At 53.5% G+C, this 12,987-nt stretch overlaps 1 protein-coding gene across 5 annotated transcripts in view; it reads right to left on the bottom strand.

Annotated features, from left to right (window-relative positions):
- The window catches only part of HTT (huntingtin), a 138,554-nt gene that overhangs the window by 12,917 nt on the left and 112,650 nt on the right, over positions 1-12,987 (bottom strand). For 4 of the 5 annotated variants that reach the window (XM_036852124.1, XM_036852125.1, XM_036852122.1 and 1 more), the window contains 11 exons: positions 12,620-12,799; positions 12,314-12,490; positions 11,950-12,026; positions 10,628-10,766; positions 9,496-9,618; positions 7,782-7,995; positions 7,231-7,376; positions 5,652-5,829; positions 4,576-4,671; positions 2,048-2,235; positions 292-418 (listed from right to left, as the gene is read on the bottom strand). In XM_036852124.1, coding sequence (XP_036708019.1) covers positions 292-418; positions 2,048-2,235; positions 4,576-4,671; positions 5,652-5,829; positions 7,231-7,376; positions 7,782-7,995; positions 9,496-9,618; positions 10,628-10,766; positions 11,950-12,026; positions 12,314-12,490; positions 12,620-12,799 — 1,645 coding nt within the window. The remainder of the gene's footprint in view (positions 1-291; positions 419-2,047; positions 2,236-4,575; positions 4,672-5,651; positions 5,830-7,230; positions 7,377-7,781; positions 7,996-9,495; positions 9,619-10,627; positions 10,767-11,949; positions 12,027-12,313; positions 12,491-12,619; positions 12,800-12,987) is intronic. The other variant, XM_036852123.1, reaches the window with a different exon arrangement.

The following is a 12,987-nucleotide window of genomic DNA, read 5'->3' on the forward strand; positions in this document are numbered from 1 at the left end:
TACAAAGGCTGAATCTGGCTTAGCATTATCAATTACTAGGGTACCCTTCCTGACCTGAAACAAGTCTGGCACATGAAAATTTGGCATTAAACTCTCACACACACACACAAACTTGGATCAAACTTTTCACTGTGACAGCTCTGTGTACATTACAGAACGTATTCACGATTATGTTATGCCTTAACTCTTTTGTGGAATAAAAGGAGAAGACGGGTCCCACTACTGCAGCCCTGGCTCCCCCAGGGCAGGCATGATGACGTGTAACCACGCCGGAGGGGAGACCCGGACTACCTAGCGTATTGATGCGGTAGATGAACTCTTTGAAGACTTCCTTTTCCTGGAGGAACTCCACGGGGATCTCGGGGAACACGGTGCCAAAATCCCCTCCTGGTTTGGGTGACCATCCGAGTTTCCACACCTGAGAGGATGAAAGAGACATAGTCTCCCGAGTCAAGTCAGGATGGCCGAACCGCGAGGGAGCCAGGAAACACGCTTTCTCTCGGCGCAGCTCCTTGGCGGCCACCTCTTCCTGAGCGCAGACACGGCGGAGGGAGGGCCCTGGGCGCCGGTGCCACGGGGGCTCCCAGACCTGCCCAGGGCCGCCCGCGCAGGTGCCCCCAACCCTTAGAGGCTGGCAGGAGCACGTGAGGTTCGGCCACACACATAAATATTTACCACGAGCAAGCACGACAAGAGCCACGCCAGCCGTTTGTAAACTCCGTCAAGTCCAGCTCTGTCGTCTGGCACTGCCACGCACACCGGAGGGACCGAGGCTGCCCCGGCAGCAGAAGCCCAGCTCCCAACCGGCCGAGCCGACCCCCTCGGAGGACACAGGCTGCTGCCGGCCAGAGCTCGCACTCTGGATCCCCGAAGCCGGCCAGTGGGCCTCGAGGAGGCGGCCGGCTGGCCCCCGGAGCCCCAGCGCCCACTGGCCTCTGGAAGACGCCCTCTCAGCCTCTCACCTGCTCCCCGAACCCTGCTGCACGTCCACAGGAGGGTCGTGGAGCCGCGTGGGTTCAAGCCCACGCTCGTGGAGTTTCATCTACGGTGTGCGAGGTCTGGGCGGCTCTTCCCACACCCGGGCCAGCCATCGAAGCCTCCGGACTGTGCCCGCCTGCATCGGCTCCCCGCTCCCACCCAAAGGTGAGCCGTCTCGACACCTGCAGCGACGGCCCAAGCGCGGCGCCCGGGCTGAGACCCACACCTGACTTCCCAGCTCTCCCCACCCCGGGGTGCCGGGTTTCGCCAACGCCCACAACTCCCAGTTTCCACGACGACCCCAGGACAGCACGTCACTGGGCTTTTCCTCAGAAAGAGCTCCCACAGCGAAACCCTCTTCACCCTCGGGGTCGGGGCACACCACGGCCTCGGTGCAGCCGCTGCGGAACCTCACATGCACAGAGGCTGAGCCCCGCCGGCGGGCACGCACCCTTCCAGGCAGCACCAAGCGCCTGCCTCTCGGTCCCGGCCCACCTCCCTCTGCCGGCTCCAGCCCGCGGGTGCCAGCCCATCGCCCCACCTCTCCCTCCAGCAGGTGTGAGGGCAGCAGTGCAGCCTCCTGCGGCCCGCGGCCCGCCCGCCCAGGCCCCTCTGTGACGTGAAGCCGGGTCCCACGACGCCGCCCTCCTGAACCTGGTTCCGAAGGCAGCTTTAAAAGAGCACAGGAGCTGCAGCTGTGCCGTACCCCCGAGCTGCCCCCGAGGGTGACCACCTAAAGGGAAACGCCCACTCCAGGAGGCATAATTTCTGCTCTCCCGTTCAACAGGTGAGCCTGAGGACCTCGGAATCACATACAGCATTGTGGGAGAAAAAAATCTCATTTCATCATGTGAGGATGCCTCACCCCATTTTGGAGCATTTCTACCAACGACTGAGCCACATCACGCCCGAGGACACCAGCCCGGTGTCGCGAATGCAACCAAGGAATGCTCTGGCCACCGCAAGTGGTCACCTGAGGGGTTTCGTGCTCTCAGAGCCCCGAGCCTGGGGCCTGCCCGCGCGTCCCCCTCGCTGCTTGGGTCTTGTGCAAAGGGAGGGCCAGACTCACCAGGGGCGGGACGCGCGTGTAGCTGTTGACGAGGGGCAAGCGGGCCAGGCTGACGACGATGTTCCTGAGCACTGGCGTGAGGAACGCTGGGGCGCTGCTGTTCCTTTTATGGCCCAAGGCCAGCACCAACGGCAGAGCCTCCACCATCTCGGCCACCATCCCACAGGCTGCAGCGACATACTGAGGGTCTAAACAGGCACCGTGGGTGACAGAGGACCGTTCTGTCAAAACACACCCCAAACCCACCATCCCTCCCCCTGACCTTCCCACCCTCGCAGATAGTAGGCACAGCCCCATTGCCGGCCACGCCCGCCAGAAACGTGGAGCCCACGAGACTCTAGGCGGTCGCTGAAGGCCTACAGATCTCACCTCCTTCACATCCATCTAAACAAGCAGTCCTCTCCACATCGGCCAAGACTGGCACGAACACCTGGAACCTGGTCCCAGCCTCCCACCCACCCTGCATGTGCAGCCAGCTGACACCCAGGAGGAGGGTGCAGCCCCTCCCCGGGGCTTTGGCTTTCTCTGGCTCTCCCAGGACCCTGTGCTCGCTCGCCCCTAGGCTGGTGTGTAGAGACCCACGCTGTAATCCTCGGTTCACCGTTTCCCCAAGATCAGGGGTTCTGGTGGCTGGTGGAGGGATTCTGACGGGCTGCCGAGTCCTACCCGAGAAGTCCTGAGACAGAATGCTGAGGAAAACTCCACGTCCTGAGGGTTTAAGAACCACTGCACCTCGAGGGCAGGGGCACATTCTTCCTCACTTTGAGTCTGGCATAGAGTATGTGCCAAAAAATTATTTGCCAAGTTGATAAATGCTTAGGGTTGTGGATGGATACTAGCCACCGTCCATGAGATTCAACAGTCTAGGCAACTTCTTCATAGAGAGAAGGAATGACTACTGGACTTAAGGAATCGAGCCCTGAACTAAGAGAAACAAGGGTGACTTTAGTACCATTTCCGGGACCATCTTTAAGAGGTACCATCCTACTGAGGTGATAAAGAAAGTGAGCTTCTTCCTCTGGCCAGGATGAAATTAACCAGCCTAAATGGGGCCATGGAGAACGAGCACAATTGTATTAACCCGAACTAAATATGCTCCAGCCAGTGGGCCTGCCTGCTCTGACTCAACCACGTGAAACGCCGCAACTATCTTCAGAGGGATGGAAATTCAAATTACAACTAACATACGGTGACATTCCCTGAGCACTTACAGCAAGCCTGGCACTTGTCATGGGTTCTTTATGTGGATTAATTTACTTAATCCTCTGGCAGCCCCATCAGGTGAGTACTATTCTTATCCGTACTGCAGAAGCACAGGGCAGTAACTTGCTAAGGCCACACAGCCAGAAGGTGGCCGAGCAGGAAGTGAGTGTTTGCACGTTCCTCAGTTATCAGTAAGGAATCACTAAGTCACAAACTCGGGGATGGCAGAACCAGAGTCTTGAGATAGAGGCTCAGAGAAGAGCGTGGCTGTGAACAAAACACCACGCTTCTAGATGCTGTGCAACTGTAAAACCTTGAGTGGGTAACAGGAAGAAAAATTCCTATCTTAACACCACCGACAGGAACACTCTTGTCATTAAGTGGGGTTGAGCAAAAGCTGGCAAAAAAAGACACAAAGCATTTATCTACCTGCTGTTACAAAGGCATGTTTCTTAAGCCAACAGGGCATGGATAAGATTTTGATATTCCAAGTAAGAGTGTTCCATAAGAAAGACAGCCAAGAACTGCCAGGTGGGGCATTTACTTCCCTTTGTGGGACAGGCTGCAGGTTGGCATTCCCACCAGACCCTCTGGGGAAAGAGCCTGGAGGCCCCTGGTGACAAGAAGCTTTCCTCCCAACCTGCCTTGCCATCATTTTGAGAGTAAAATACCTGAATCGGGAGAAAGTACATGAAAAACTAAGGTACATGGCTAAATCTAGGTTTAAATGATTTTGAATAGGTTTAAATGAATGAGATGTGTATTTTTTTCTTTTCTTTTTTTTTCTGTAGGGAGAGGAGGAATTTTCATTTAAAAGTCCGCCAAAATATATGGCTGAAACAGACACTCAGGTTACCTAATATTCACATGGTATTTCCACTAACTTTAAGTTTCTTAGTATTTTTATTCATTCGTTTGTTACTCAGTGAACATGTGTTGATCACTTACAGCAGTGAGAACACAGAGAAGGAAAACGGACGCCCTGCCCACAAGGAGCTCGGAGTCTGAGGTAAAGGACACAGAAGCAGCAAGTGCAGGGTGAAAACAGAGGCGGGGGGTGGTGGGGAAAGCGAGCGAGGATGGAGGGCAGGAGGCTCCCCCACGAGCGCGACACCCCAGCGGAGTGTGGGGTTCACAGGGAGCCAGACAGCAGAGGGTGCCCGCCAGCGGGACGTGCGAGGCAGCCCCCCGAGTCGCCCCCGAACTCGGGGACGAGCACCAGGACGCAGCCAAGTGAAGGCAGCTTCACACGTCCACACTGACCGCTTTAAAGGCCTCTTCTGTGAATGAATTTCAAGCCCCCAAAGACACTAGGTAAGACGTACTCTGTGTGTTTGAATCCACTTCGTCCTCTCTGGCGGCCTGTGGGGTGTTCGTCCTTCTTTCTGGACCAAGAAGCTGGTCCCCAGGCTGCACCACAACTAAAACCACAACAGAACAAACAGAAGAATTCCCATTCCTTTCATTCAGATTTTCACATTCATGCAGCCTCATGAACGTTTCAAAGTGATAGACTATGCCAAATGAGGTCTAGATTTCCTAGAATCAACTTTAGACCATCTTAGACGCACCAGACTCAGGTATCAATCTCTAGGTTAATCCAAAATGCGCAAGGATTTGGACTTCTACACTCGGATTTCCAAGTCCTTCCCACTGTCTGCTGTTTGCCACCTCTAACCCGGGGGGTCTTTATCAGATGGTTCATGATTCATTACTGCTGAAAGCATCAATGCAACCCCCAAGAAGTCTGGCTTTGATAAATTAGCCCCTGGATCTTCGTTTTCAAGTTGACTACAAATGCACAGATGAAAACAATTTAAACAATGACTCTTCAAAACACCACTCTATAATGCTTAATTTAAAAATACAAAACTTCAAAACACCCTCCAACATGTAAACTATAATGTCCAATTTTTTAAAAATTGTGGCTAATGACCCTTGTTAAGGACATCGTCCCTTGAAAAGAGTAAGTCACTTTTATTTTTCAATATACTAGTATTACAATGCAGTATAGAAACAAGCATTTCAACTATAACAGAAAACAAATAATTTTTTGAATACAATCTTATTAATCTTATGATCATCTAGGACTAAAAGGATGAAACAGTCAACTAGGACCAGAAATCAAAGGGACATAAATTAGAAGTATTTTTTATGAAAGCTAGAATTCCAAAATCTAAACAAAATGACTGCAAAAGCAAATTCAAGTTAAATCCTAGTGTAGACCCCAAGATACTGGAGATTGAGGCAAGGCCCATATTTCATCCACCTCTTCACCCCCAATTCCCAACTTAGCACCTGGCAAACAGGTGGCACAAAATGAACGTCTGTGACGAGATCTGCGGAGCTGATTACTGGTTCAAGAGACAGAGGCAAGAAACCGTGCCGGTGGTAGACTCACGGGCTTCTAGGACGAACCGCACGCAGTGGATGAGGGAGCAGGCGTGGGTCACCATCTCAGCGGAGGACAGCAGGTGCCAGAGGCCGGGCAGCTGCAGAGCCAGGCAGCAGCAGTCCAGGCCCGCCTGCAGGTCCAGACTCAGCGGGATCTGCTCGTGCATCAGATGCCACGACAGGGCCTGGAAGGGCAGGTGCGTGTTAATGCAGGTTTGACCCACACCTCCTTCCTGCCACGGGGGCTGGCAGGGGAGCTGAGAACCCCCTGCCGTCGAGGAACCGTCCAAAGCTCCCTCCAGAGGGATGGCTCTCGGGCCACCATCCCCAGCTCCCTCTGTTTCAATCCTGACCCACCTGCTCACTGAAGTACCCCCCGCCCACTCCCACTCTGGGAGTGGAACGCAGAATGCCCAACCGGACGTGGCTGCCCGCCCCCAGCATCCTGCCCTGGCCGCACAGCCTGCGGGCTAGGCTCTCCCTCGGGGCGCCCACTGCCCAGGGCCTCGCCTCAGCTGCAGTCACGAAGGCTGAACCTGACAGCCGCGCTGGGGTTCAAATGCTGGAATGGCTACTTCCCAGCGGGTGAACCCGGTGAAGTCGCTGAGCCTCTTAAGCCCTGCTTCTCTCATCTGTAAAACGGGAATAACAGCCCACCTCACAGGGTTGCAGTGAGACCTGAATGAGATGATGCAGGGCGTATGGTCCTGCACGCAGCGGGCACGTGACGGCTGGCAGGGGCCACTCTGTACTGTAACCGTACGCTTGTTTGCCAGCCTTCCTACTACGCTGAAGCCTAAAGGGCAGGGGTCACAGCTATCTGGCTCGGCCTGGCTCAAGTAGGGGCTTGTTTGTCACCTTCTGAACAGCTGTGCGAATGCCCTCTGGATGCCCCCCCTCCCCACTGGGAGGTGGCAGGGGGTGTCGGCACTGGGTCAGCCCTGTCTCTGTCTCCAAGGGTGCAGGCCAAACTCTCTTCTCTAGAAGTCGTACAAAAAGGCAACGCACACACGTATGTACACGTTTTGGGGGTGTTCATAAGTATTAATACAGAGTGTTCAATTGTCCACAGCTGAAATATCAGGTTTATTGCTCAATTTAAAATATAACAAATTTCTCATATTATTATTTACTAAGTATCTAAAGTTAGGATACATACTACATTTGCATGGCTTCTTTTTCCCTGGAAAAACTTTTAAATGGATGGTTTGTACTAAACCAAAAAAGTATCTCAGCATCAAGGAAACAAGATTCACATATAAGTGCATGATGACTCCCCATGCTAGGCTCGGGAGACCCTGGGCGGGAGCCCAGGTCCCAGACCTGACTCTTCAGAGTGCCCCCCTCCCCTGCCCTGAGGCAGAGACAAGAAGGGCTGTGTTGTCAACCTCACAAGGCAACCGTGGGGAATGGAGCAATAAGGGGCGTGACGGAGCTCGGCAAAGCAGGGGACGGATGTGACATGTGACAGCGGTCACTGCTGGAAGGACAGGCCGCGGGCGCCGGGCTGCACACAGCTCTGCATTTTCAGATGGAGGAGCTTCTTCCCTCTGCACTGAGCGCCAAGTTCCCAAGCTGCCTCTTACCTCGAGGGTCATGACCACAAACTTCACGGTGTCCCTCTCCTTCTCAGGAGGAAGGTGCAAGTGGCCGGGCAGTTTGGAGAACACCAGCAGGTACTGGGCCAGGGCCCGGGCCAGAGTGGTCAGGGTCCGATACAGCACGGCATCCCCTGAAACAGAAGGCCTCCATGGGGGCAAGAGCCTTCAGCAGAGGCTCTGACCTTTGAAAGACTGGCAGTTGGGCCCCCCACCGAGAATCTGATGGGGACTAAAGACATGGCTCGCGGAAGCACACGGGCACACAACCCATCACCCTGCGAGACCAGGACCCACATTCCCGAGGCTGAGCCTGCGTTCCTCGCAGGCCCCGAGCCCAGGCCATGTCAAGGAACGGCCAAGCAGCAAACACACCAAAAGACACGCAGAGCCGGGGCCCCAGTGCAGGTTCTCGGTGGTCTCTGTAAGTGCCTTTGGTGTATCAGATCGACAGTGTGGGCTGTATTTTCACTCGGTACAGAGCATGGCACTGGCTCTGCAGCGTTTTTTAAAACTAAGGGGACTTTGATGTTAATTACCAAAGAGATCACCCAACTTGCTCCAGTAGGCGGCGGGCTCTGCAGGCAGGCGCGGCTGGAACACGTGGTGGACGGCGGGCAGCCGCTGAACCACGCTGGTCACGCGGTCTAGAGTTGCCGTGCGAGCTGCTGCAAAAAGGGGGCTCTTCTGGCCCCCACAGATCTCACGCACGCCCAGGCCCAAGCACGGGGCTAGCAGGCTCAGGTTGAACTCCTGAATCGGGGCATTAAAGGTTCAACAGTGACGATTACCAGCTTTCAGTCGGGCAAGAGAAACACAGCAGAGGAGAATGCAAACATTTCTGAGATAACAGATTAGTAGCCACCCAAAACATTTGAAAGAATACCTTATTCTACTTCTGTTACAAATAAATGAACATCTCCATTTAACATATGATCAGTGAAGTATATTTCTGGTCTCTTTTGGGTACTTTAATTTTAAAGAAATTTCTTTTATGTCTTCAGATTTATTTGAAATCAAAAATTTAATACGATGAAATTTTAATTGATGAAGATACAAAATCAAGCTGATGTGCCATCCAAGAAACAGTGAAACACCAAACATCTCAACGTTTGAAAAAGACAAGTTATGTTCAAAAGCAGCTGAAATAAATCAAAGCAGTCGTATAAATGCCACAAGTTTGATTGGAAAAACAGCATTTCATACGATACTGTTTCAATTTGTACTGTGCTTTGCCAACTTTTTAAAGCCATTTAAGGATCTTTTTGGCCAATCTTAATTTAGTTAATATTCAGAAAAGCACATGTCATCGTCAGCGACCAAAATCGACCCCTAGCCGTTGCAGCTGAGCCTTTCTTTAATGCTGTTAGAAGTCTAATGAGCAAATTTGGAAAATTCAGTTGGTTATTAAGCAAATTTATCACTTATCAGCAAATCAGCTTTCACTGAATGGCTCTTAAAATGAGTTTGGCAAACTGGTTTTGGGCCAATTCTCCTGTTCTCCCCATGTAGCTCTTACTTTCAAACTGAGGGAGGGTCAGTGCTTGGGAACATGTGGCTGCACCCTGAGGCTCTCTACGCCACACCTGCCGGTCCTTGCCATCCCCCACATCCCTGCTTCACTCCCACGTGGCATATTTCCAGGCAGCACTATTAACACCTGAAGGTTTATCGGCTGCTGGTCCCAGGAGGTCTGAGAAGGAACCTGCCAAGGCTGTGGCTGGACAGCACCATCAGGGGGGCTCCACCCCTCACAGCACCGGTCCAACAGCTAAGGACAGGGACAAGGATGCCCTGCCAGGGCTCCTGGCCCAGCTCCGCCCAGCAGGCCTGTGTGCCACCTAGTGAGGGCGGGGGGCCTCACTGCACACAGTGGGGGAGGGGACCCCGCTCCAGGTAGGGGGGCGCTTACTAAATCCCATAACATCGTGAAAAGGCCACTTAAATCACGCACCATGGCACCATCTCAGTACTTCTGCTCATGAGCACGAGACAAGCAGTCAGAACTCATTATAACCTAAGGGAACCTATTTTCTTTAAATGCACGAAAAGGTGAGTTAAACACAATTCCCCTCCTTTTAGACTCTAACGTGGCTGAAATGACATCCTGTCCTGTTTGGATTAGGGTCTCTGCTGTTAAGGCACAAAGGTAAGTGGCGCACATGGCAATTAGGTCACGTGACAATGAAACAAATCAAACACGTGTGAGTAACCAGAGAAAGGGTTCCCAAGGGTCCCGCGGCTCCACTGTACCGAGTTCATCATGAACGCGCTCAAGTCATCCGGAGGGATCCGATTCACCAGCTCTGCCCCTTCCAGCAGTGCAGAGTCTGACCGCGTCCAGCACTGGGACTGAACCAGACGTATGTACCAGTCCTGGGGAGGAGAAAAGGCGGATGACGGGATGCGACTGGGCAGGCTCTCAAGGGGCTCCAACTTGACCGGATACACCTTGCTTCTTCTCCTACTGACCCTCATGTCCTGTGGCCCCAGACCAAAGGGCAAGTGGCCTCCCTGGACCATGAATACAGCTTTGGCAAAACTGGACGCTGCGGCTGTGCGGGCTGCTCAGCGCCCCACGGGCCTTTTCCATGGGAACTGGCACGAGGGCTGTGTCTTTGGACTTGCTGGTACCTGTCTGGGCACCCTCTCCCCTCACCTGGTGAACGCTCCACTGTCCCCCAAACTCAGTGAAGTACTGAGGGGAGCGGGTCCACCTCCCTGCCCACCCCTTGCTGGGCGTCGTGCTGATCATCTTCTACTGGGGGGCCTGCTTTGCACTTCTCTCCCCAGGGCCAGTGCAGCGGAGGGGCTGAACAAACCATGCCTGAGAACAGCGGCCCGGACTCTGCTATCTACGCCTGGGCTGCTGGACTTTGGACTCCAAGTTCATATTTAAAATGAACTCTCTCCAGGCAAGGAGCATACCAAGGCCCTACCAAGGCCCCACCAAGGCCCCAGATGGCCCCCGGCTCTGAAGTGTGAGCGGGGAGGGTGATGACAAGGTACCAGGTCCCCTGGGTGGTGGGGTCAATATGCAGCGGGTCAGCAGGCGTAAGGAGAGGGAGACAGGCCAGGTGGGCAGGTCGTGGCCACCCATCTCCTGATTCTCCATTAATCACCATGACCCTCAGCCCCCTACTAATGACCCAAGTCAGCACTTCCTTTCTCACCCCACGCCCCCTGCTAAAGACCCAGGCTGGACCTCATGGGTCCTGTCGCTGATGTGACTGTGCCCATTGCTGGCAAGAAACAGGGCAGGTCGAGAGCCCTCAGGGGCCATGCTGAGCGCCAGGACGTCCTGCCGCCTGAGCCACCCGCTGCAGAGGCACTCAGTGCCCCGAGGGGGCCCTGTGCGTCACACCCAGACGTGCTGGACACTTACTTTGTCAGGACTCACTGTCTCCAGTGCCAGGGGCCCATCCCCGTCCAGCGGGTGGGGCGTGACCAAAGGAGCGGGGCCACGCGACGCCGGTGCGGTGGCGAGACGAAGCCTGTCCAGCAGGGAGTAGAGCCTTTGGTGTCTGGAATCCAATCACACACGGGTTAGGGCACAGCTGCACGGGAGGGAGCAACGGTGGCTTCTTACAGCGAGGCGACATGTTTGAAGCTTTCTGTTCAGAGCTATTTCTCACCGACACTCAAGTCATGACGCAAGTTCAGGCCCCAGTTTACTGGTAACAACCACAGTTTATGCCCCATAAGTATTTTTCAGAAATTTCATTTATACTCAAACACTGCAGCAGGCAATACATGGCCTAATAGCTAATACAGGCACTCTTTATAAACACAAAACGGACCACCTAAGATCCCAGTGCACAAAATCTCCTACTTTACCTCCCCACAATATACAGTCTACACCAATTTACATTCATTTCATAGAAGAATCACCTCATCTGGCACAAAATATTTTTACCCCTCCTCGTCTGCCTGAATACTAAGCCTAGGGTCGAAAATAGGGATAGTGTCACCTCTCACCACCTGCTACGAGAACAACAACTTCATGATGCAAATTACAACGTAAGTCACCCAGCATACAGACAAGTCACCTAAAGCCTCGTACTGCCCAAGTCCTACCCCTTCTCGATTAAAGAAACCAGCAACAGCTACTCTTAACACTGAAGTCACAGTACAGTAACCAGATCCTCTCTCACACACGTTTTCCCTGCTGTGGAGGAGAGAAGATAAAGGCTTCTCTTCATTTATTTTGCAGTCACAGAAATACACTCATGTAACAGACATCAGGATTTCTGGTAAAGGCCTCAAAAAGACTTTGCAAACAAAATTAGGTGATAAACAGCCACAGAGAGACAAAATGTTGACAAGATGTAGAAACAATTCTCGCCGAGAACTAGGTAACGTCTCTCAGCTCTGCCAGGTCTTATTTAGCAATTAGATCACAGGCTTTGATTTTTGCTAAGACAGAGCTGATCGATGACTCATCGCAGATGGTGAGTGGAGGCCACAGGAACACCCGCCACCCTCACACAGCCACGGCGCATTATCGTGGCAGAGCTGACACTGCCAGCTGTTCCTCACTGTGTACACGTTGAGATCCGACTGTGTTCATTTCGGAAGGCTCTCTCAAGGCCCTCCTGCGGTGAACCCACCAATACGGCACGCCAGCCTCTCAACCTGCGAGTCTGCGCCCTCACAAACCCTAGTCTTTACACTCAAAAAGCAAGGAGCACCTGGCCCCGGCGTTACCTCTGCGCTAACCCGCTGCTCTGCAGGTGCTCCTGGATCCTGCTTAGCTCTTCCGCCGGCAGCTGGGCCGTGCTGTTCTAAAGCAGACAAGAACACGTCAGTGGGGCTGCAGCGCACAAGAGTCAAAGCCACCGGTGCTCATTTCCAGAAGATAAGGGGCACGTGCGGCTCTGGTAGCAAAGGCGGACTAGGAGTACAGGAAGCGCCCGTAGCGGACGCACAAGGAGTGACCAGTTCATCCGTGCTGCACGCCCCCCTTGGTGGCCACGTGAAGACCATGCCCGTGGAGGAGGAGCCAGCCAAGTGTTCCGCCTGCCCTACCAGGTTTTCAGTAAAACACGACAGCCGTGTTTTCTCCCAGTACCTGTAAATTTGCAGCCAGAAGCATCTCCACCCGGCGACAAGCAAGGGTGTCGACCATGTGAGCCAGCACACGGAATGGAGTACACAACAGCTTGTCCACGTACAGCGTCAGCACGGCACCCGACTGGCTCAGGTGGATCCCTTCCAGGCACTGGAGGGTTTTCTTCAGCGTGGTGGGCTGCGGTTTGAGAGAAGGAGAGACATGACAGCAGAGGGTTTTGCCCACTGGAAAGAGCAGTTTAAAAATGCCAACCCTCCATTTTTAAGGCAGAGAAAACTGGCGACAGCTGGCACCAGGGAGACTTACAGTGGAAAGATTTTCACAACGAGACTGAATTGCCTGGATGAAAAGGCCACTGGCCGCGGAATTCCGGTGGACAGCACTGATGAAGTCCTGCACGGGAGGCTCGTGGGACAGGCTGATCAGATCCTGAATGTGGTTGACGATGAGCCATGTTAAGTGCTCTGAATCGTGCAGGTTCTGGCACTGAGGACAAGACAACAATGAAAGGCCATCTTCTAGTGGACAAGGCAAGAGCAGACACCAGCGCCACAGAAAAGGCCAGAAGTGGTAGGAAGGAGAAAACCAACTCCGAATTATAATCCTCACTGAACGTATTTAGTGTTTGAGCACCATAACTGACGAGGTGACAACACACTTTACAGAGCCGGCAC

This window comes from Balaenoptera musculus, chromosome 5, assembly GCF_009873245.2.
Source record: "Balaenoptera musculus isolate JJ_BM4_2016_0621 chromosome 5, mBalMus1.pri.v3, whole genome shotgun sequence".
NCBI classification, from domain to species: Eukaryota; Metazoa; Chordata; class Mammalia; order Artiodactyla; family Balaenopteridae; genus Balaenoptera; species Balaenoptera musculus.